The 24,538-nt window shown below is 30.7% G+C and overlaps 1 protein-coding gene across 1 annotated transcript; it reads right to left on the reverse strand.

The window, feature by feature from the left end:
- Nucleotides 1-478: 478 nt before the first annotated feature.
- Nucleotides 479-21,665, reverse strand: LOC129966435 (uncharacterized). Its single transcript, XM_056080859.1, has 9 exons — nucleotides 21,545-21,665; nucleotides 18,471-18,554; nucleotides 15,531-15,619; nucleotides 12,763-12,978; nucleotides 11,185-11,322; nucleotides 10,171-10,226; nucleotides 6,077-6,213; nucleotides 2,175-2,299; nucleotides 479-619 (listed from the first exon to the last, which is right to left on the reverse strand). Exons 1-9 carry the CDS (start codon nucleotides 21,663-21,665, stop codon nucleotides 479-481), a joined length of 1,107 nt encoding a protein of 368 aa, XP_055936834.1.
- Nucleotides 21,666-24,538: the final 2,873 nt, after the last annotated feature.

Here is a 24,538-nt window from a genome sequence, read left to right on the forward strand (position 1 = left end):
AGCGATCCAGCCCAAGCAATTAATTTTAATACGCAAATATTATGTTAGCTACTGCAAGTAGTTAGAAAATACTGTAACTAATAGAAGATTTATCTGGTTGATTAGAAAGTGCTAAATAATTTTTAAATCAGACTGATACCCTACAAAATGATGATATTAGTTGTAATATGTAATTATATTACCAATATCTTATATAACAAGCGTAATGACGTTATTTTTAAAATGTGAATTCAATTTGTATAATGTTGGTGAATGTAAAGCGTGTCTGTAACATTGTAGCTGCATTTCAGCTATTCATTTCAAGTTGCAAGTTTTTGAATCTTATATTTAAAAAATATTTTAAGATTTTCAGTTTTTAGAACGGTATTAATATATTTTTGGGGATCAGTTTAACATAATGCATCATTTACTCAAAAGAAAGAAAACATGTTTCTGCTCAAATTTTCATTGGGTTTATTTGACAGCTGGCATGTTATTTTTACGAAACGATGTCCCGAATTTTCTTCATTGCGCAGTCGACATCTTCCTGAGTCAAATCTGAATGCAAAACGCATCGCACTCTATTCTTGAACCACAAGGAAGCCTTCACAATAACTTGCTCGTTGTCTCCTTTCTTCACCTGAAAGTGAAGATAAAAGGATTGTCACTAAGCACTCATACATCACACAAAACACAGTCGAATTCGAAGAAAAATTGCTGTTTTTTTTAAAAATCTGTTGTTGGGATTTGAAAAAAGAATATTAATTGAATTAGAGTATTTATTTAGAATGTTCCAATATTCTAAATAAACCGAACTACAATATTTATAGAATTGAGAAGAATCTATTTGAAAGAGAATATTTAGTTTGAAAACTTCTAATGTTTTCTAAAATTTCTTGATGTGTTGTGCCAAAGTCGTGTTAATATTGTAGTGAATGCCTATCATAAATCATACATATCTATCATAAATCATATCAAATATCTGTAAACTACAGGCTCTGTCGAAGCTGTGTGTGACGTAATTGCCGCGCCTCTCATCATCCGGATATGCTTCTAAAAAAGTTATTCTCTCTCCTTCTCTTCGGAACTTTCTCGCTCACTACCTCGGTGAAGCTCGTAGTAAAAATCAAATGTTTAATTTCTTAGTTAAATTGTAAATAAAATTATTTTTCTAAATAATTTTTTTCTATTGAAATAATTGGAGCTTTAATAAATAATATTTTTCTATTGCAATAATTGGAGTCGCAACCCTAATTACGACAATATAATAATTGTCTGATAATTTTTTGCTTTTATCGTTTCTGTTTTATTTACTAGCTTTTTTATTTTTTCGTATAAGAAGTATAGAGGAAGTATTGCAATCGTCAGGAAATTCAGATTCGTGATTTTGACAAATCTAAATGCTTTAGGTCTCCTTGAGTTTCAAAAACATCTATTTCGCATTATGTATGTGAATACAATGATCTATAAACGCTTTGAAAGGGACGAAAGAAATTTGGCACATGATTTTTATACAATATTTGTCAATTTCTTTCAAATTTTGAACTCCATTCAAAGGAGGTTTGTTTGTCTGGTTATTCGATTACAAGCGAATTAGATAATTCTAAAATGCAATTTACTGTTTAGGTTTAGCATCGAAAATATACATTCTTAACATATTTTGAACAATCCGTCGGTCTGTATTTTCTCAAACATGGAACTTCAATAACTCATAAATGAAATGACTTAAACAATAGAACTCGGCATGTTATCTTGCGACTGCAACTCTAATTCTGTGTCAAATTTTGGCTTCATTCCGCAAAAAAGCGTTCAAAATACGTATTTGCACGATAAATTCAATAAAATTGTTAGATTCACTCCAAAGCGAAATGTATTTCATAATTATTTTCGTTTAATAACACGCAAAGCATTTGCGGGAGAAGATATTATTCTCCTTGGAGAGTATATGAGAGTTTCCGGGAGACCTTTGCGAGTTATACAAATGTTATGTTAGTAGAAAATTTCTATTCCATTAATGTTATACCGATTTGTACCGAAGCTAAATGCATTAATTAGTCATTAGAATAATAATTGCCTTTAATCAGCAGTGATATCAAAACTACAACAAAATACAACAACAAATGAGATCCAAACTTTTAATATTCTAAAAAAATTAATTACCATCAACTTTTAGACTTCAGCCCAGAAAAACTTACTTGGGTCATTCTTTTCACGAAGTCTTGAGATGTGAAATCAGGAGATGGAAATTGAAGCAGGATCATGTTAGTTTCGACCAAATCTGGATCACAAGTGACAAGGTTGCTTTGCAGATCATGAATATCTAAAAAGCAATTATAAATCGCCGTGTTTGCTTTGATTGAAAATAAATAAACAAACAAACAAATAAAATTTTTATCATTTGCGTTTATAAAAAGAGTTTGCTGCTTTTTCTTTTATCATTGCTTACTCCCTTTATGCAGCATTTTTTGAATATTTGGATATCGTTAGACATAATCACTGGTTTAAAATGTTGATAAAAAAAAGCGCTTGATGCATTGTAAGGTCAGTTTGAAACTCTAAGTCTAAAGAAACTTCATTTTTATCCAATGAAAGTTTCAAGAAGAAATAGATTGCTATGCGACGTTCATAAAATTACCGTTAAAGAGAGCAAAGCATTGTTAAAAGCTTACATAAGATAAATTTAATCAAACAGAAACATGGTCTGTTGACATATAGCTACCACATTTGGCACCTAGATATCTTAAAGAGTGAGAAGGGCACAGTTCTGACAGAGTTTTAAAATGTTTTTTAACTATTTTAAATAATTAAAGATGTATACTGAATTTTGGTGTTCTTTCGCGATAATATCTGAAAATATTATTGCACAAAAATGAGTTTTACATCATTTCAAAATTTAAGAAATTGTCTTTTTAATGATATTAATTTAATATTTGTTTAAATATTTTCTTGTATTGACAATTTCAATTTTGATAATTTTTAAATTTTTAAGTCAAATTAATTTTTTGACAACTTTTTTTTTAATTTTTAAGAATGCCATGAAATTTAAATCTTTTCATTATTTCATCAAAATATTAATCGCATAGTTTTCTTCCATTGTTGAAGAAAGATTCTGAAAAGATAAAGAAGAAAGATTCTGTTCAATATCTGTATAGTTTACGAGACAAATAAAAAATGAAGTCACAATATCGAGAAATTTAGAAGATAGATGAACCAGATGTTTACGTTTTCAATAAAGCTGTTGCGAGCGTCGGAATATATTTACCCAACATATCCCGCTGCCCCCTAAAATATTTACATGATAGAGAAAATAGTGTTTGTTAGCTACTCAAACTGCTTATAACTCTTTTCAAACTTCAATCCATGTAAAACACAACAAATCTGACTCCATTTATTTTGAATTCTAAACATCTACACTGTTGCTACTACCGAAGAAGGAAAAACGGCAGCTGAAAAATAATAATACATGGGGACATCACAAGCGCTATGATGTAATAGGATTGGGCTCCATTTTAAAAATTTATGTACATTCAAAATAATGTGGCTTTGATGTCTGCCAGCTTGGCGGAATCATGGGCATGAAGTTATATCTGCACGATTTAAATGAAATTAAATATACTCAATATTCTCGGTAAAGCAGCTAGTGCCAAAGGCGACTAGTAGTAAAGATGAATTTGTGTGTGTGTGTGTGTTGGAGTTCTACAAGCCATATTATTTGAGTTGCAACTAACTAAATTTGGCTCGTACTTCCATTTTTTTTTCGAATTTTTAATTTGAATATTAGTTAAGGAAAAAAATAAGCTGAGTTCTGCTTTTTCTGCACGATAACTTCCAAAAATATTATTGCAGAAAAATGAGATGTATATAAACAGGATAGGAATGAGTCGTTGCGTCGAATCAAAGTCTGTGGAATTTTATTTCTATCCTGCTTGGAGAAGAGAAAGGAGGACTAATTAGATATTTTGATAATATCCAATCAACATAGATGCTTTTTTGCTTTGTAACAATATTAAAGTAATAATATCATTTTATACAAAAAAATAACCGGCATTATTATTTTTTCTTATTTATCAACTTTTCATATCTATATTTCATTCATCAGGTAAGACTACATTGTTGGTTACTGTATAGTTTCCGAAATATAGTACTAGATACATTTTTCATTATTCTTAACATTCCTTAAAATATACCAATCAATATAATTAAATTCGATTAAGTCTAAGTTTTTATTGTGTCAAAGAAGATTAATAGATAATTATTGTCGATTATTTGCTTTTAAATATTCATGCAAAATTTTCCAAATAGTTGAGGAATGAAGTTGTCGTAAATTTCACTTGTAGAATAAATAATTCGTTTACTATTTTTCAGTGTAGCTTCAATCCATTTAGTGTGTCTTATGCTTTGTATCAATCATTTACTATAATCTCGAGCTTTCAGGAATTCTAATCTACTTCTACAACAATAAAATGTAAAGCAAATATTTAAGATCAACAGGAGAAATCTTTGAAAATATTTACACACCATTGTTTTCCCTCGTTTACTTTGAGAAAGATTTTTCATTTATATTCAATTGAAAACGCCATTTTGTTTTCTTCAAATGGTATCTTAAAAAATAAGATGGAAGGACGATTATCAGAACAGTGACAAAACAGATTTGAGAGCAGCCACCTGTGTTGGTCTCATATGCCATGAATATCTGGATATGTATAAGATTAAGGGGGGGGGGGGTGATATTTCCTGATATGCTTGCTTTCTGTTGCATTTTTCTGATCTCATAAGATTTTTAACACGTTTGAATGATGCGCGTTTTAAAGGATTTACTCATGGTGCTGCGATGGTTTTTTTTTATTATGTGATACATATAATGTTAAGATATTATCTACAATGGATTATGAATTATTAAATTTTTATTTTAATGAATTTATTTGATGAGAGTCACAGGTATGTTACAGGGAATCTTGTGACTCCATTGCACTGAACGTGTTAATAACCCTCGTATGTATCTGAGGTGCATCTGTCCGTTGACTGTACTTGAAATCTGAGTAATTTTTCGAATTTAAGAACGGTTTATTTTGTTCTAATCTATCATCAAATTAGCGCTTCACTGATTACTTCAGCATTAGTAAATTCGGAATAACTTTCTCTGTTGGTCTGCAATTAGAGATGGCTCTATCAAATCAATGAAACATCAAACGAATTCCTGTAACCATTAATTTTGATATAAGATAATGACTTTGTACGAAAAATAATCTCTATGGTACTTTCATAGAAAACTATTTAACACATCATCTGTTGTATTTGTTGTAAAATGAAAAATGTTTGCAGTAGCGAATAAACCCGAGACATTCCACTTGACTACTGATTATTTGAAAAAGAAAAGCTGCCTCTTTATCCTCCGAATAATTGTCAGAACAATCTTATTGATGTCTATATACTCATCAGCAAGAAGTTACAATTTTGATCTGAATTTCCTCCTCTCTAAAAACTATAATAATGTCACTTTTTATGTTAGGAGCATTCAGTCACTTAGTTAGGAGCATTCAGTTCATAATTTACTGTCAGGTAATGACAGTAAATTAAGAAAGTCTATGTTGTATTTATAATATTTTTTTTTTTTTTTTTTTTTGGAAAAGCGATACAAACATTGTTCCCACTTTCCATTGTTCCCACTTTCCAAAACACTTCCAATTACTTAACTTCTTACTTGGGGGAAACGAACCATTAATTATCATATATATAGCTTTATTTTCTTGTTTTTTTTTAAATCAATCTTTCAATGATAGATATATTTTTTAATCATGTAGGAAGATCAGATTAAATATCTCTAAGGTGGAAGGGGATACTTTAATCTTATCTTATTCTAATATAAAATGGGAACAAAATAGTTTTTTTTTGTTTCATCGCTAAAAATTCACTTTTGAAAGGAAGGTTTAATCCTCTCATGAACTAAAGGCTCAGTTTGTAAGATATTTCGCAGCTGAAAAACTTTGTTCACATTTTATATATTAAATTAAGCTTCTTGAAGATTTGTCATGAAAAATTAAAATAAGTGATCTTTCTGTAAGGATTGATCAAAGCCAATGATCGAGCTATTCTGTACCTTGGGCTAACTTTTTAGTCCTCTGGTTGTCAGTTCGCATCCTCTCTTCGGCTGACTTTAATCCAACGAGAGCGGCTGCAGCCATGACGCCGGCTTGTCGCATGCCTCCACCCAGAGCCTTCCGGTATTTATGGACCCTGGTGGAAACAAATATATTTGAAAACAATCAAAGGGAGTAAAAATGATTATAGAATAAAGGGAGAGAGTGGGCATCAAAATCTGATTTTTTTAGTTGTGATCTGTCAACTGTAGGTGAGATTCATCATTATTTCAACAAAATGTGCTGAGAACATCAACAAACAACGATTTATTATTTATTTTTTGTAAGGTTATTAAAAATATATATGTTATGAAAAAGAATGAGATCGAATCTTCAAATAGCTTAAATCAATCCTCAATAGCCTTTAAATTGCATTAATTATATCTAATCTGTACATATAGTGTCGTTGTTGTTATGGCAGGATTATGCAAAATTGCAATTCATTATGATATTCCATAATTGAAAATTAAGTTTTTTTAATGTTTTTATGCTAAATTAAAATGGATGTTTGTCGTTTAGAGCAACATGTTTGAAATATTGAGTTGTTTCTTCATTTTTAATAACTTCAACCGATCACTTTAAGGACGATGAATTGTCGTTACCAATCTAAGTTAACATTTCGTTGCATAACAAGTAGAGTAACTATAAAGTTTTACAAGGAAAAAAAAAAGAAACACGAGTTCTTGCAAGCAATAACAAATATTTCTAAATTTATTTTCAGATTTAGTATGCATAACACATGTATGTTTAGTTTTACTTAGTGTGTAAAAAAAAGATATACTCTTTATTCTTTGCCAAAAATATAGTCTTTTTCTTGTTCTTGTTATACTCGTAAAACTGAAAGAGTTGGTGTCGTTTCTGAAGCAACGATTTTCTGAATTATAGCACTTTTGCCAATATTTATCATCAACAGTGGTTTAATTTTATTTGCTTCGTGTCACAGTAAAACTGAAGAATGAAAAAAAAGTTCATCATTAGCATTTTTTATTGCCGCGAAGACAGGAATGTTTTCCAAGACATAAAAATGAAATGCAGTTTGCCGAGACAAACGAGCTAGTACAATGGTTTCTGAAATTTAGACAGAACGAAATTTATGTTTAAGACCAGTCACATTTTTGTATGTTATCATTGGTTGCTGACGGCCAAATGAAGGCAGTGATCCCAAATATCCAATTTGTGCCACACGTAAAACAGCAACAAAGACCGAAGTGTCAAATTCGATAATTTATGTACATTTAATTCGATTTGACTTGAGTAATCATCTTTGTTTTTATGTATCCCACAAATTAAGATGCCAAAAAAAGTTTTTAAATGGATTGGATGTCCACAAGAGATGAAAGATAACAGGATATGTAAAATAGGTTGGCTATAATATTGTATAGAAAAAGTCGAGGAGAAACGCAAGAAAGCGGTTATGAACCAATCCAAAAAATAATACCCTTCCTCAAAATGTTATTTCTATTACTAACGCGATTAGTTGAATATTTTCTACTATGAGCTAGTGTTTCCTAATTATGCTATTTTAGCCTTTTCTGTGTTTGACATGTTTATATGAAGTTTGCCGGCGTCCTGGCATAGGGGTACCGAGTCTTCCCCGTGATCTGAGCGTCCTGGATTCGAGTCCCAGTTCGGGCATGATTGTTCTTCCGTTGTTCTATCTGTGAGATGTGTGAATGTACCCTCCTGTAAAAAGGGGTTGTACAAGCGAATGAGTGATGCGTGAGTAGAAAAGTCGTACTCTTGGCACCAGTTGGCGCTACTATAAACACAAGAGACGCTCCCCCACCGGCTTAAAATCGCTGTCTTCGTAACAGTGGGCTTGTCCATGGCAAGTGCCATAAGAAACAACAACAATATGAATTTTAGATTCCATTTGAAAATTTGATATTGCGCTATTTTTATTCCTTATGCTTCGCTGTTTAACATTTGTTTCATGTTTTTTTTATCTTGCATCATAGCTCATATGTTCAAGAATTTTACATACATGGCTTCACGTTTTTAATCAAATGTATGGCGCAGCTTAGTCAGATATGGCTTTTGTGCCAATAAAGTTCAAATTCAATTCAATTCCTAATTACGCAATCAGTTTGATTAAATAGAATAGCCAGTTAGGGAATTTGAAGTAAGCTATTTCCTAAAAGCAAGCAAAATGGAAAGTTTTGAAAGCTTAATCCAGTTGAGATAAAAGAGAAAGTTTTTAAAGTTTGGCTGGGATGTCTTATTCTTCTTTCCATGCAGTGCTAACCGGACACCTTAGGAATATGATATACTTTCCTTTTTGCATAAATCGCTAAAGAGAAAGCATTTAAATTTTCTGTTGGTCTGCCAATAGCACTTTCAGTAGATTATTTGCGATTAGGTAGGGAGGTTAAGATAAGGAAATATCCAAAAGACATAACAAATTATTATTAAATAAAATTGTACCTACTCATATTATTGGATAAACTTCATTGTTTGCGCAAAAATTATTCTGCTTAATTCATCCCCAAAACATACTGAGAACAATATGTCAAACTCCTCAGTATCTGATACCAGATTATGCAAAGGAGTACATATACATTTTGATTTGTTCCCCATATAAGAAAAGTTTCAAAGCTTCTCTTATACAGAAAAGTGAAGTTTCCAAACCAAAAGTTGATTCTATTTCAGTAAAGGTTTAGATTGTTCCAAATTTAAAATTTGTCTGCCACTTAAACTTTCTTGAAGACATTGGCGTTATAACAAAGCAATAAAAAACAAATGACTCAACACACAAATTGAATTGCTTTGTAATTTAAAGATTATGTAAAAAGTGAAGAACATGTGCAATTGGTTCAATGCAGGATAATTTCGTATGTGCAGAAATCTACAACATGGATTTTCAAAGGAATTTTTCATTGGCTATGCTGCACATAGGGATCTATATTTCAATAGATATTATCCAAATACAGTATTCAATCTTTTCCTATAGTATCCAATTTGAATACAAGATCCATATATTCGCTCTTTATAAAATATTATTAGTTTATATTCATATTCTATTATATCTCTACAACTTAATTCTTATACGTTTTCTTTTTATTTATTTAACTATAAATTTTCTATTATATTGATATAGTAAGCACTGGCAGTTACGTTTCCCTTATAATCGTGGCAAAACATTTTATTTCATTATAAAATATACTGAGTTATTTATATAAAACAAGATAGTAATTCAAAATCATTCTTCTTTCCTATGCTTTTATGAAACGAAACAATCGTCAACATATTATTTGTTTTTAATATGTAAATGTCAGATTTTCGATAAAAGTTATACGCTTTTAGCTCTGTTTGTTTGTTAGTGCGTAAGTAGGTAATAAAATAAAATATTTATTTTGTAATTCTTAAGTACTTTTTACTACTTTTAAAAATATTTCTTTGTAAATAATTTAACTACATTTTTTTGTCAGTCGTCCGATGGGGTTCATACATATGATTTTTCAATCACATAGTGAAGACATGCCCATTTCATCTAATTATGCTAATAAATGAGGCGCCTTAAGAGATTGTGAGCAACCGGAAGCCTTAAAGTAAGAAATCTTGAATTCTTGATTTGCAATTTTCTTTGCGGTATAAAGAAAAGTAGAAAAAAAGCATGTGTCTTTTTGAATAAAATTGATGAAAGATGACAAAGATGAAAATGCAAATTTTCTCTCTCTTTTTTTTACTGAGCATTTCTTGCCTTATAAGCTAATTCTGTTAAATCATTTCTCAACTATAAATATTAAGGATGGAACAGGAATTTGCGGCTGAAACTAGATACGATCTTACTACATTAAGATGAATTGTAAATTTGAATGGAACGCAGAGCCAAATAGTGCCGAGCAATTATTTTCATATTTCTGGAGAAATTTTCAAAGTATATTTATTTAACTATATTATTAAAATTAGATGTCAGTATCATTTCCGCATTTAAAAAGTTTTTGTTCAACATATAAGAATATTCATGTGTATATGCATAAAAGCAATCTTTTATGGTTTATTCGCTTATTTCTCACAATAGCTCTTAAATTAAATAAAAAGTGAACAGTGCTACCTTTCAATAAAATGTTTTGAACCAGCCACAACTGACCCTATGGGTGCACCAACTCCCTGAAAATAGTAATAATTTGGTTAATATGAAAATTCCTTCATTTTTTGTGGAAAGAAATAGACACATTTGATAATAAATTTGAAAACATTTCTTTTTTATGATTTCAAAATTCATTTGCTCTATTTGCAAATATGAAGGAAAAAAAACTTGGGTGGTTTCAACTTAATTATCATTTTAAAATAGAAATTCACTCTTTAATTGATTTCAACATCACATCAATGAGCTTACAATTTGTTTACATTGCAAATTGGAGCTGCAAAAATAGTTCTTTTCATATGTTAATTAGGCTATCTAAATGAATAATTCTTTAAACTTTTATTTATTTTTATCACTTCTTTAGAACTGATTCCGAAATATTTAGAAGTAAATATTAAAAGTATTTTAAAAAGTAACACTTAGAAAATTTCAAAAGGGGTTTAAAGAAAAAATATCAGATAATGCAGCAGAAAATATTCTAATATTGCTTTTTTTGCAAAGCACGAGAAAGAGAACAAATTGCTTGATTGTACCTTGAATTTTTTGGTGAAATGATAATATTTGAAACAGGATAATTGAGACCTGAAGTGACATTCATAACAGCATTTTAAGATACCGGTGTTGAAAAGATATTTAAAAATATATTTCTTAAGACTGAATTATATTTACTTTCAGAAACCGAAATATGACATAAAGACGTTATATTTGTATAAATAATAGTTCAATATTCAATAACTGGAAAAAAATGTCAAGATTTAACTAACGCCTTCAAGTCAACTATTTTTTAAAATTCAGTTTTAAGATTGTAAAATAAAACTAAATCTTAAAAAAAAAATCTACTGATGGTTTTTATAAAGCAATCATTAATGATCCGAGACAGGTTTACATAATGACAATAATTGTCATTTTTGAGAAATTGTAATTTGAAAGTTTCAAGAAGAGGTGAATCATTCATTTGAAAACTGGTCACATGACCCTTACCTTGGAGAGACACATCATGACAGAAGCGCAATCTTTGACTATTTCATGCACAGGAACGCCGCACTGTACGGAAGCATTGATGATTCTGGCCCCGTCCATATGGACGGGGATGCCATTGCTTCCAGCTAGGGAGCACACCTGGAAGAATTAAATGCTAATTACGAAAAACGATTAGATATACTTTAAAACAGAAATCTTATATGATGAGAAACTGTTGCACTTATAAATAGACTTAAAATAAAATACAAGAAATTTAACATTAAAATGCCTTAACCCTTTGATTACCAATGAGATATACACATCCTACTTACTTTTTAAAATCAGTTTAAGTAGTTCTAAGAGAAAGTAGTTTTTTCAGTGGGAGGGGGGGGGGATTATTTGGCCATCATGTTCTATACACGGAGATTTAAAAACATTTGAAAAAAAAATCGAATAGATTTTTCTAATACAGAAGCTATTATCTTCATTTTCCACGCGATTGCAGAGAAAAAGATTTTAAAAAATGGATAGTTAAAGGGTTAAGTTATTTTGCTTACGCTATTCTTTGATACCTTTTCAAATATGTTGGAGTTGTTAGATTTTGAATTACTGTAAAACAATAAAAAATGTGTTTATTATATTGAGTGAACATCCATTATATAGCAAAGCTAATGAAGAAAAAAAAAACATTTTTAAGCTACCTTCATTCACGTCAAATTCATCACTAATATGAATTATGCATTGTTAAGCGCATTCATTTCAAATCAGTAGCTCAGCTAAATACAGTCAATCTGCGCTGAGAGACGTTATATTAACCCTTTAACGGGCCATTTTTTTCTAGTCATATTATGTTAAAATATTTTTTGGCTTGAAATTAGAATAAGAAAAGGGATTCATTTAGCGTTATTAGATAAATTTAATTTGATTCATTAATTAATTTGGTTAATTAATAATTAAGTGACAAACTAAGGTATATCATTTTATGTGAGATAAAGAAATGAAGCATCTAAGTTTCTGTCTTTCTAAAAAAATGTGTCAGAACTTATGCCAACCTACATAATTTCATACAAAGATTGAAAAATTTGGTGGGAAGCATACTTCCCAAGGCCTTAGAAAGGGTTAATAAACATATATCGAAAAGAAATTTCATAAATTAATATTTATTACATATTATTACTTACATTTTTTTCTTTCATAAAACATTGGACAGGCTAAAACTTCAAGCCGAAGTCTCCACTCAACAAGACGTATCCAAGAATCGACGAATGCTCATCTGCACTTGATCAATATCAAACTTCATTAAATCAAATCTTTTTAAAATCGGAAATGTTAAACTTCAGTTATTAATAGACTTTGTTCTACGACTCAGTCATCGGTTTTTCACAAAATATGCAATACACTTACAACAATTTTACAAGTAGCTGTTTCGAATTATTGTGAAAAATGTTTTAGTGGCCTTAATTCGAATACCAGTGCTGTTGGATAAGAAAAGCGAATATGTGTCTGCAACTATTACTCAATCTATTTATAATGCATTGGTAATAGTAACAATTAATTCTAAAACTAACACATGGATAACAAATGTAATAGCAGTCTCACCTGTTGAATGAATGAGATAGGCAGGATTCTTCCACCAAGTATATTGTGAGGGTTCTCCAAGCATATGAGAGCAGTGGAAGGTTCGGGATACTCGACATCCATCTTGGAAGAACCCCTTATATGCGGAATTCGAGGTCGTATTTTCTCTTTTAGCTCCTCTAAGTTAAATGTGCCGTCCTCTTGAGTTCGCACGCAGCTCACGTGAAGACCTCCCAGCTGAAAATAGAACCATCGCATTTGAATTTTTCTTTTAAATAGTTCTATATAATCCGAATTTGTGAAAGTTAATTAAAAGCCATCTGATACATAGAACAATATGCATAAAATATGAAGAGTATTTCATGCTCAGCGTTTTCCTTTGTATTCTGAGTTTTGTACTTTGTGTAACACTGTTTTCTTCGAAATATTCTATTTCTTTCGTTTTCTTTTTCTTGCCAAATAAGAAATTTCTTAAACAGGCTTTGTTTTAACAGTGCTTATGCAACATTGATTTTATTTTAACAAATAGTTGCCTTTGACGACCAACTGGTTCGCCAAAGATATTGGTTATTATATTTAATATAAATCGTTCAAATAAAACTTCACGCTTATGATACCATCAGATTATTAGATATTACAGCTGTGTTATTTTAATGCTCTTATAAACGTTCTATTCATCCTGCATATGAATTGAGACCATATGACCTCTGACATCATAGCTCTATTGTGTCCGGTTTATCTCCAACTGTATTTAGCGATATCGTAACTTCATTTTTTGTTTGTCATATAAATTGTATAGATATTAAACAGGATTCTTCTTTCGCTGTCGACAATGAAAGAAAATCACTCGACGAAATATTTGACGAAACAATGGAAATACGATTTCTATTTCATTTACAACAATGAAAATATTGTTCTTAAATATACTTAAAAATTTGTTTGAAAATTTTTTAAATTTTATCTAAAAAACTTCACAACTAAATTGCGTCATTGAAAAGATAATTATTTGACTTTGAAACGGCGTTAAAATAATTTTCGTGCGAGAATATTTTCAGAAGTTATACCAAGAAAACATCAGAATCTAGCTTATTTTTAATTAATAAATTTTTTTAAAAAAATGCTCCAAAGTTCAAATTAGGAAAATCTTCTAAATTATATCTAGGCAAAATTAGGAACATGTAAAAGCGATAATTCAAAAACAGATTGATTGCAATATATGAAATTTGGTATGTGATTTTGTGACTACAATCATAGTTTTGTTCTACAATCATAGTTCTTCTACATTTTGGTTTTCATTTGATCAGAAAAATGCATCCAAAACACACATTCGGTTTTCTGGTACACATGTCAGCGATTAATTGCCAAAGATCACGCTCTAAATAGGCTATCGTAACTATTGTTCGTCAATGAAATGTAGTTAATAATACACTTTTATTAGAGAATATGCAAGAAAGTTTCAAAGGGGCAACCCCTCTTGATTTAGGCCACGCATTTAAAAGAGATGCAGAGGTCTTGCTGGCTTCTCTTTTAACCTTTCGGGAAATGACTCGTTAGAAAAAGCAAAGAAAGCCCCATTTAAGCATCGGAGCCTCCCTCCCCCTCCTTCAACAGCATTCATGGTGGATGCACTTGCCAGATACCATGGAATGATGAAAATTTGGAAGGATTTTCAATTAAAAGTCCCAACAAAGCTTACTGTTTATTCATTCACGGTAAGTCTTGGAGTAGAGTAGCCGTACAAGATGCCCTTTACCTTATAGATCCTAAGACAATCCACTGGAATTTGCAGTGAGGCCAAAAAAGTATCCGATACTTTTTTTAGAAATCGGACAAAGATTTATATCTTCTAAATGAATTAATTTTTGAGCTAATACTGTATTCCTGTAAATTTTGAGAAAACATTATTTCTACTTCTGTGATAATTGCCGGCTAACATATAGAACATGTTACCGCTTTCCAACCAAAGCGGTAAAATAAAGCAAGTAAATTCCCAAGATAAATATAATATTGTTATAAATCTGTGATGTTGCTTCCCAGCACGGTTAGTTCAATCACTGGAAAGCCCGTTTTACGATCAACTGTTGTGTGCTGATCGGGCGCCGCGTCAGTGATCTCAGAGCTTGGCGACAAATTTCGCAACTTTGGCGACAAAATAGACATTACTGGAAACTTACAGAATTTTAGCATTTGAATCAATAGGAATCGAGATACGCCTGATTGATCCAGAACTTTCTCGGCCCGGCTCCCGGGAACTAAAAAAGGCCGGCAGTCTCAATCGTAGTCGGAGCTGTAGACAAGTATCGAGTCGTCGAGAGGATAACGAAGCAACAAGCGTTGTGTGGAGCTCAACCGATTGCTGAACTGAGCTGTGTGCCGAGTTCTGGTGTTTATTGTGGAAGCAGCATTGAGTCCTATGAGGAGTAACTGTCGTGTAGTAATGTGTCGGCAGTTGGATACAGCTAAAGTGAGGCAGCCGTTTGGAGAGGCCGTAGAGCGAATCTACGAAGATTCCCTCTCCTGCTGAATTCTGTCTGGCCGCTTTGTGTGCTGTGGTTGTTATTGCTACCGATTACTGCTTGTGGGCTACTGTTAGTTTTAGTGTGCTGCTGTGTGTTGCCTGAGTTCGTTTCGGCTGTATGTTTGTCGTCCTCATCGACTTTTGTTACTGAAGAACTGTTTATTTCATCGACCAACAAATCTTGAAAGAATGCCGATGGAGAGTAACTCGTAACAATACCTTACTTTACAGCCACATTCTATTGTTCAATGAATAATGGGGTGCATCTTACCTGTGCGATTCCTCCCTGTTCAAGAATAAATATGTGCGATTGATCGCCCACGATGATTTCCTGTCCTTTTGCCCAGCAATGCGATATCACTGAAAAGTCATTTCATAAATGACAGAAGATTTGTTATAGAGGTGGTTCGAAATGAATACAATATACAGAGCATCCCAAAAAGGTCGAAACGCAGTTTAATGCTTTAATTATTATAGATAAATGGTCAATGTAAATTGCAAAGCAGTTCAAAGTAAGGTGTGAAATAAGCAAATGTTAAAAAAAGAAATCCAGATAATTTTCCAAAAGTCACACTTTTTAAACTCTAAGACAAAATAGATCTCTCTACACAAATTTAACTTATCAGAAAGTTTTAATTTTTTTTATGCAACAACAACATTATAAAAAAAACGCGATAAAATTTGTTACATACAGGTCGATTATAATTAAAGTTCCACTTTGAAATGGTCATAAAAGGAAAACTACTGGATCAAATTTTATCAAACGGTAATAATTTAAAGAAAACCATGGGAATTTCTTTTCTACCAAGAAAAAAATTCAAAAACTCACCAGCAGGGGACAAATGGTGCTGTATGTAATATTATTAAGCTAAATAGTACATGAATACATCGGTTTAAAATGTGCTTAAGCGTTTCTGAAACGTGTTACAAAACATGTTCACGTAACATTCCTCCTGATATGCTAAAAGCTACTGTTGAGAATGCAGTAATGCGATTTAACTTGCTTTCAGAAAAAGATGGACATCACATTGAACATGCTTTGTAACACGTTTCAGAAACAATTAAATACATTTTAAACAGATGTCTTCATGTCCTATTTTGTTTAACAATATTGCATACAGCGCCATTTCTCCCCTGATGGCGAGGTTTTGAACTTTTGTTTTGATGGAAAAGGAATTTTTATGACCTTCTTTAAACCTATTACCAAGTTTGATAACATTTTGTTCAGTAGTTTTTCTTTTATGACCATTTCAAAGTGGAACTTTAATTATAACCACCCTGTATTTTAAAAATATAAAATGTGTAATAATATTTATTAAAACTTTTTTTGCCAACTTAATTCATATTCATGGCGCTATTACATATTCTCAATGTTTTTTATGTTCAGACTGCCATTTTCAGTTGTAAAAATTAAAATGTAAATTAAATACAAGCAAATAATTTATTGTCAAATTTATCATAAGTTTTCAAAAAGGCATTCCAACAAATTAATTCACAGACGATTTATTTTCTTTAATTTGACCATTTCAAATATTTATGTTAAAATATTTTTTAACTGCGCAGTGAAATATAGACAATTTTCTTTTACCACAAGGTCTTTCTAAAACATATTACATAAAATATCTATCAATTTGTATGCAGGATTTTTTATTATAAGCGCCCACTGCGAGACCGCATAAAATAAAATTGAGAGCATCATGTCCCACGCTGAACATATGCAGACAATGTTTATCTTGGTTTATTAAACTTTATCTAAAAACATTTGAATTTTGACGCATGTTATCGCATTTTTGATCTAAAAATTTCCATTATCAATCTGCATATGGCCCTATTTTTACAGAAAAAAAAAGAGTTTTACGTGATATGAAAAATGGCATAACTCATTTTTTTTCTGTATCATAATTCACTTGGTTTTAAAGATATAGTTAAGCGATTTTTTTAATGATCTTGTTGGATGGAAAAAAAACTTTCCAGTTGATCAAATTTTTCTAGAGAAGGCATGTAAAAATTTTTAAAATGTAACTTTTTGATAATTAAAGTCAGTTTTTTTTATGAATTTAACCTTATTTCTTATTTTTTTCCCATTATTTTGAACTATTTTGCAATTTATATCGTCCACTTATTTCTAATAGGTAAAGAATTAAACCACGTTTCAATCTTTTTGGGACACTCTGTATTTTTAAAGCATTTATATGAAGCAATAAGTTTTTGTTATCCATCAGTATCTGTCACAATCCCATAGCCGTTCAATGTAAGGAGGTATATTAGATATTTTTGTCGATTGCATTTTGATATTCATATTTGAAATAAAATTGATATCTTTTTATTTACACATCCGTTCAAATATATGAGTCTTAATTCCTACTTCTACCAATTCAGTCAAAAAAATTCTGTTTAAAAATTAAAATATCATTAAATAAGCATATATGAATTAAGGAGCTCAAATTATCCATTTTACGGGGCTTTCAATTCCGTTCTTAAGAGTTCCATACAAAGAAATACTCATCAGATTATGTTCATATTGGCTATGAAGTGTATGGCATATGTGTGTACGATTCCATTCCAAATTCTTATAATAAAAAGAGGGAAAACTTGGAGCATCTATAACATTTTGTCAATTTTAAATAGTAGAAAATTCTACTTTTCCAACATAATTATGAATAATATTGAATTTGCATCCAAGTGAATCTGAAAAACTCTTGGTTTTAAAAATAGGTATAGTTTTCAGCCTAGCACGGAGAAACCTGAAATTCTTTTAGAGTGAGTTAGTTTTTTTACATTAAAACTGGTTTAGAACCTGCGACGTTTTTCTTTTTAGTTACTATTACTTCTTTTATGGCTTAAATTATATAAAATACAGACTTATATTTTAATGTAATTATGAAAAAAATTATCTATGAAATATTTAATATATGATGTTAGAGAGGTTTTTTTTCCGGATAATATTGAATTTGCTTTTTTCACTTTCTTTAACTAATTGTAGCATAAAAATAGTTTAATGAGATAGAGGTAAAAAAAAATTCGGTTTTTTTAATTAGAAGAAGAGGGAAAAAATTCTTAAAAATAGATATAGCAAAAAGATTATAAAAGAAGTTTTTTGATTTTTCCCTACTGAATGTAGTTTTTTTCGATTCCCAAAAAATTTTGAGAAGAAATTTCTTTTTTTCCACGAATTACAAAAGAAATGTTCAATTCGTATTTGATCACTCACCGGCAGCAAGATTTCCCATCGTTCCTGAGGGAACAAAGAGGGCATTCTCCTTTCCAAACAAACTGGCGACTTTCTCTTCCAATTCTGAAATTGAAATCGTTGATAATAAATTTCCAATTGAATACATATATTACGTACAATATAATTAAATTGATATGTTATCGCAATATGTATATCATCGAGGAGTAGAGCAGTATTAAATCTTAAAATTAGTTAATATTAGTTTAATAGTAAGATTTTATATTAATTTTATAATTTTTATTAGAATTTGAGGTCAAGTGTATTTTGAAAATTATTTTTATCAATCTATACTTATATAAAGCTCAATGTGTGTGTGTGTGTGTGTTGGCGCTCTACAGGCCAGACCGTTTGACCTACAGTTACCAAATTTGGTATATGTATACCTTGGAGGTCGGGAATGTGCACCTGGGGTCCCTTTTTTTGAATTTTTAATTAGAATTTTAATTATTAATTAAAAACTAACTTTCGCGCCAAAAAAATCCTTTAATTTTCCCCGCCTCCAAATGAGTAAGGCTTCAGTTTTTTCCCCCACTCTAATGAGGCTAGGCTTAAGATTTTTCGGTCGATTATTTCAATCGATTTTGTTTATTTTTTTAATGTTTTATGCATTTAAAATTAAACATTATTAATTAATCGATCTTTCAGATTCATTCTGAAGTGCTTTTGAATTAAAATAAAAGAGAATAAAGGAAATTAAAAATTACTAATCTGCATAGCGTTATCCCAACTGGCGTAGAAGAATTCACGCATTTGCGTTACCGTAACTTGCGTTGAAAATTCACATATACGTATTGTGTTCTGATTGTTGACAATTATTAACAACGGATGCGGACTGAATTTAAATTATTTTTAGGTTAGTTGCATGCTTTTGCAATTAAATTGCATTTATATTAGTTATATATTTTTTGTATATGCTTATAGTTTTAAGTACATCGTTTTTTAAGTAGTTTTTTTTAACCTGTTTTCAACCGATTATTTTAAACGATTCGTTTTATTTTCTTAGTGTTTGATGCATTTAAAATAAAACATTGTTAATTAATCGATCTGGTCATGATGAATCTGAGAAAATTGTGTTGAAAAATTCTTGAAATATATACATAAATTAAGAAAGATATTCTTTAGTGCCCGTAAAGTTTAAACGCTCAGTGACTCTGTTTTCAGTAATCATATTATAAAAAAATGCTTTGTTTCAGTAAAAAATATTATTATATTAATTGCAGACTAATCCTTTCCACTTTTATTTAAAGTATAAATTCTATGGAAGCTAACAGAAAATTAGAGAAATACATATTACGTTATGACTGAATGCCTTTATAATATTATGAGTGAATTAATTATATGACTATCAAAATTCGAAGTTTCAAAATATTTTGATGAAGAAGCTATTAAAGTAGGAATTGCATAAAATATTTAATTATTAAAATTTTAACAAACATTAAGATTGGCGAACCGGCTGGTCGCCAAAGGCTAGTTTAAAATAAAATGAAGTATTAAAGTTATTTTTCTGCCAATACATTGTGCACCACATGCAAAAAAAAAAAAAAAAAAAATTAATGGAGATTCGGAACTTAAGGCAGAAACATCGGAGCATGATGTTGTATTACTTTTGGTTCGTTTGCTTTTAAAAATTTTCTTGGTAATGTTGCGAAAGCTTGGCATGGCATTGGCGAAAAATAATTACAAAATATAGATCCTTGGCGTAAATCTAGCATTTTTTCAGAATCTTCCGCATGAATATATATTTTTGGCATTTTTCTGCGAAGTGACTGAAACCAAAGTTTGACACGAAATTATAGCTGTAATCAGAAAATTACGTACCGAATTTCTTGGTGCGAATATAAAGATTGACAGACGATCAACCAGATGACAAATGCTTAATCTCTGTAGTGGCGCCAATTCTTTGAAAAGCCACCATAATGAAAATTTATTGCGGTTTATTGGCTCAGAAGCTACCTTTTTTCGATAATATCGGGTTTGGCGAAAATGGTCGCCGGGATAATCGCAAAATACCAATTTTATCTATCTAGCTCTTTACATTTTGTAGTTATTATGTTCACTAGAACTCGATTCAGACAGACAGGCTTCCTATGAATCTATTTTGTCTGAAATTTGATAGAAATTTACAAATTCTGTGTAAAGTCCAGAAATGTTTTTCTTCCTATCTCAGAGCATTTTTCTCAGAATATAATGCTAAAATTTTGTTTTTCGAACTCCGGAGATTCGAAAAAAATCTGGAGTTCGAAGTTTTCGATGATTATAAAAACTTCTCTACACTTCATATATGGGAAAATAAAAATGGAAGACGGCTGTATTTAGACATTATATTTTGCGTACAAAGACAGACAATAAATACATGCACATTAATTAAGTATTCAGTTCTTTTTCACCACATAACGAAACTTTTACATAAGGTATTTACGAATCCATTTGCTTAGAAGTCTATTAGTCGAGTCGATTAAGTCATTGCGTTTTTGAGCTATCGCGTTTACATGTATCTGAAAGTACAGACCGACAGACAGTCAATCCGTTGTTGGATTTGTCTCAAAATTGGACAGATGCTTACAGTATAGATGTTAAATCTGTGCACCGAATTTTATCTATCTTGCTCTCTTCATTCTGTAGTTATCGTTTTAACTTATATTCGAACAGTCGGACTTTCTCTGAACAGATTTTAAGCAAAATTTGATAGATTTTGATAAATCTGCAAATTTGATGCAAACACCGTACACCAAATTTCAATCATCTAACTCAAAGCCGTTCAGTTATCTTTGTCACATACAGACAAACATTTTCCAAAAATATGTTTTTCGAAATCAGGAAAATCTGTAACGTGGAGAATCATCAAAATCTTGAGTTCGAATTTTTGACGATTACTATAATATAAATACGAGAAAGTAAAAATGAATATTCATCTTTTCACATGAAAGATGAATGTTGATATTGCTTTAGCCTGTGCTTGGGGGCCTTTGAACGAAACTAACAAAACGACCTTCATTAATTTCTTTTCCATAAACGAACAAAAAAAAAAAAAAAAAAAAGCACGGCGTACCTACCGTTTACTGTGGGGTCTTCTTTATACATGTCATCTCCAACTACAGCATTTTTCATTGCTTCCCTCATATCAGGAGTGGGTTTTGTCACTGAGTCACTCCTCAAGTCTATTTCTCGTGCCATAGTCTCAACGTTTTTAAACAAGACTGAATAGATAAATTTTTATAGCATATTTGTTAATGAACCTATCTTCATTGTATGAGTAACCTTCTACTGCGCTATAAAGAAAATCTGCAGTCTTTTCGTTTGAATTATGATGCTTAAAAAGAAGGAATATCTAGATCAATTTTTGTTAACTATTGCTGGAACCTTGAAAAATAAACATATTTACTTGTTGCCACATATTTAATGGTGATTTTAATTTTATTCAGGAATTATCATCACTTTCCCATCAAAATCTCATTAACAGTAATTTGGAAAGATATAATTCTGAACTTAAATGGGTGAAAATATTTTTCTTAAATACAATCGAGAAATTACAAAATAAGTACATGAAATTTTTATTTTTATTACAAAAAAATTTCCACATTTTATATCAAAATTTTTTTACCATGCCCTTTATATTGAAAAACCTTTACAAATATGCTTTTATCAGTTGAATTATATTTTAATTAGTAATATTAGTAAAAGCAAATACATAATAAAACTTTTGTTTCAATCCAAAATAATAACTTAAAAATCTGCAGCATTTATTCATATTTATAAAATTTGTATTATACGATTTAACAAATAGATATTTTCATTCAATAAGGAAATAATTTTTTGATTCTTAAATTTATTTATGAATATTATGGGAAAAGATCATCGTAATTTTATTAACTTGATAAATCGATTTTAAAGCTAATGCTGCTGTGTGAATAATGTAGAAAAAAAAACATGATAATTCTATAAAACCTTAGATGTGTCAAAAGTACAAAACATGTTCTTGTATTTTCCCCCCTTAAGATACACTAAATATAGCCTTTTTCTTTCTTTTTTTCGTTTTACTGCACGCCAAGAAATATCTATTGCTTCCAACACAAAGCCACCTGTTGGAAATTTTGGGATGAAGGCGATCACCGCCCAAGGCAGAATAAGAGATAAGAACTTTTACCTCTTCTTCTCGAAGGTTAGGTTTTGGTCTCTTGTTGCTTTTAAGTATTTGAATTTCTGCTTTATACCTTTCTGATATTCATCGGAATGATATCCGTTGGCTGATATATGTTATTGGATACGACAAGTCTGAGTGTGTACACAAACTAAGTTATGAAACTGCTAACCGTTTGTCTGTAGGGCACATTTTTTCTTTTAAAATCGGAATTAGGAAAGCAGTTCTCATGTCAGAATCCAACAGCTTCGATGCACCTCTAATATATCCAATTTCAAATGTATTTAGGATATTTCATCATAGGACAGCTGATATAAAAGCAAGGATTCATCTTTCTATCAATTTTAATGGGCTATAAATGGTTTCTTCTCTTAATTATTTAGTTTCAAAGTGTTTCCTTTATTTTGTTTTTGAAATCTTCAATTTTTGTCTTCTAGTTTCTAAGATCTGAAAATCGTCTACAGATACTCCAGGAAAAAAACCTCTCTTTTCTGATCATAGCAAATGCAGGTTTCTGGAATCGAGAATTCTAGATATATTACAACTGTATAATTTATACAATTGCAATATATATACTTGCAACTGTAGAATTTTGTGTTTGGTGATTTGGGGAATAAATGCTAGATTTGATTTCTCTTCAAGGTGATGTCTGATTAATGGTTCCTTCCAAACTTCGACTTAGGAAACGTTGAAGGACCGTTTTGGTGACTTGAGTCCATTGCTTCTTTCAAATTTGTAGGATCCCTTTTGTCTGATGTAGAAATAGATTTATTTTTTCTATCTTTTTCCACATTGTTCAATAAAGAATCTTCTAAGTGTTTTGACGATCTTTGATTTCTGTTTCGTTTGTAATAATTGTATTTGAGAGTATGATCTTATCCGTGTCTGCTTTGATTTCGCCTACAGAACTATCATTGCCTTCATTATTTAGGAACTTTCTGGATTACTTTCGTTGAGAAAGTTGATAGTAGAAATCTGGAAGGCAATAATACTGTTTTATATACGAATCATTACACTATCCCTCCGTCTAGAATCTATAAAAGGTAACTTTATAGCTTTTTCGTACGGGGAAATATTTTCCTGAAATTTCACATTTCTGCTGTTAAAGAATTCATCCTTTTTAACATTACAATGCAATTCGTATGCATCTTTTAATACTTTTCACATATTCAATCATTACTCATTCTTCAGTTCTAAGAGCCAGTTTCTCCTTGATTTTTATGTTGTCCAGTCTGGAAAGTACTCTGCTGCCAAATACTTCAAGACGATAAATGTCGGACGTCTTAAACGTTCCACATATTGTTGAATATGTTGCCATTCAATGCTGTGATTGGACATCGTTTCGAATGTAGCAGGCGGTATTTACTGCATTATACCATTATAATTTGACACTTTTGAACGTTTCATCAAGCAGCGTACTATGTCGAAGAGAGTTTGGTTGATTCTCTATGCGTTCTCTATTTTATCATCGAGCTTTTGGCATTGTCAATTGGCGAGAAATCCTGTGTTTTTTCAAATAACCTCCAAACATTTTATTTATGCGTTCTACGCCATTGTCGCTGCGGAGAATATTGATTTTAATTCCATGGTGTTTTCTACTTTTCTTTTGTATTCGTTGAACTTATCAAAAATTTTACCTTTACATTCCATTCGTTTCACAATAGTGTATATAAAATAATCATCAATAAAAGGTACTAGGTTCCATGAACGTCTTTTAATGATAGGTATAATAAATTTAGAGATTAAGTACTAAACGGTAGCAATTGTAAATTGTTCGAGTACAGCTGTTATTAATGATTACAAAAGTGGATTCTCAAGCAGGAAACCCAACTTCAGGATTGTTTTCTTCATAGGCTATTGAAGACTCGAATTTGAAAAAAATACTTGTTAGAGTTGTCCAGTATAAGAA

This window comes from Argiope bruennichi, chromosome 4 (assembly GCF_947563725.1).
Source record: "Argiope bruennichi chromosome 4, qqArgBrue1.1, whole genome shotgun sequence".
Lineage (NCBI taxonomy): Eukaryota > Metazoa > Arthropoda > Arachnida > Araneae > Araneidae > Argiope > Argiope bruennichi.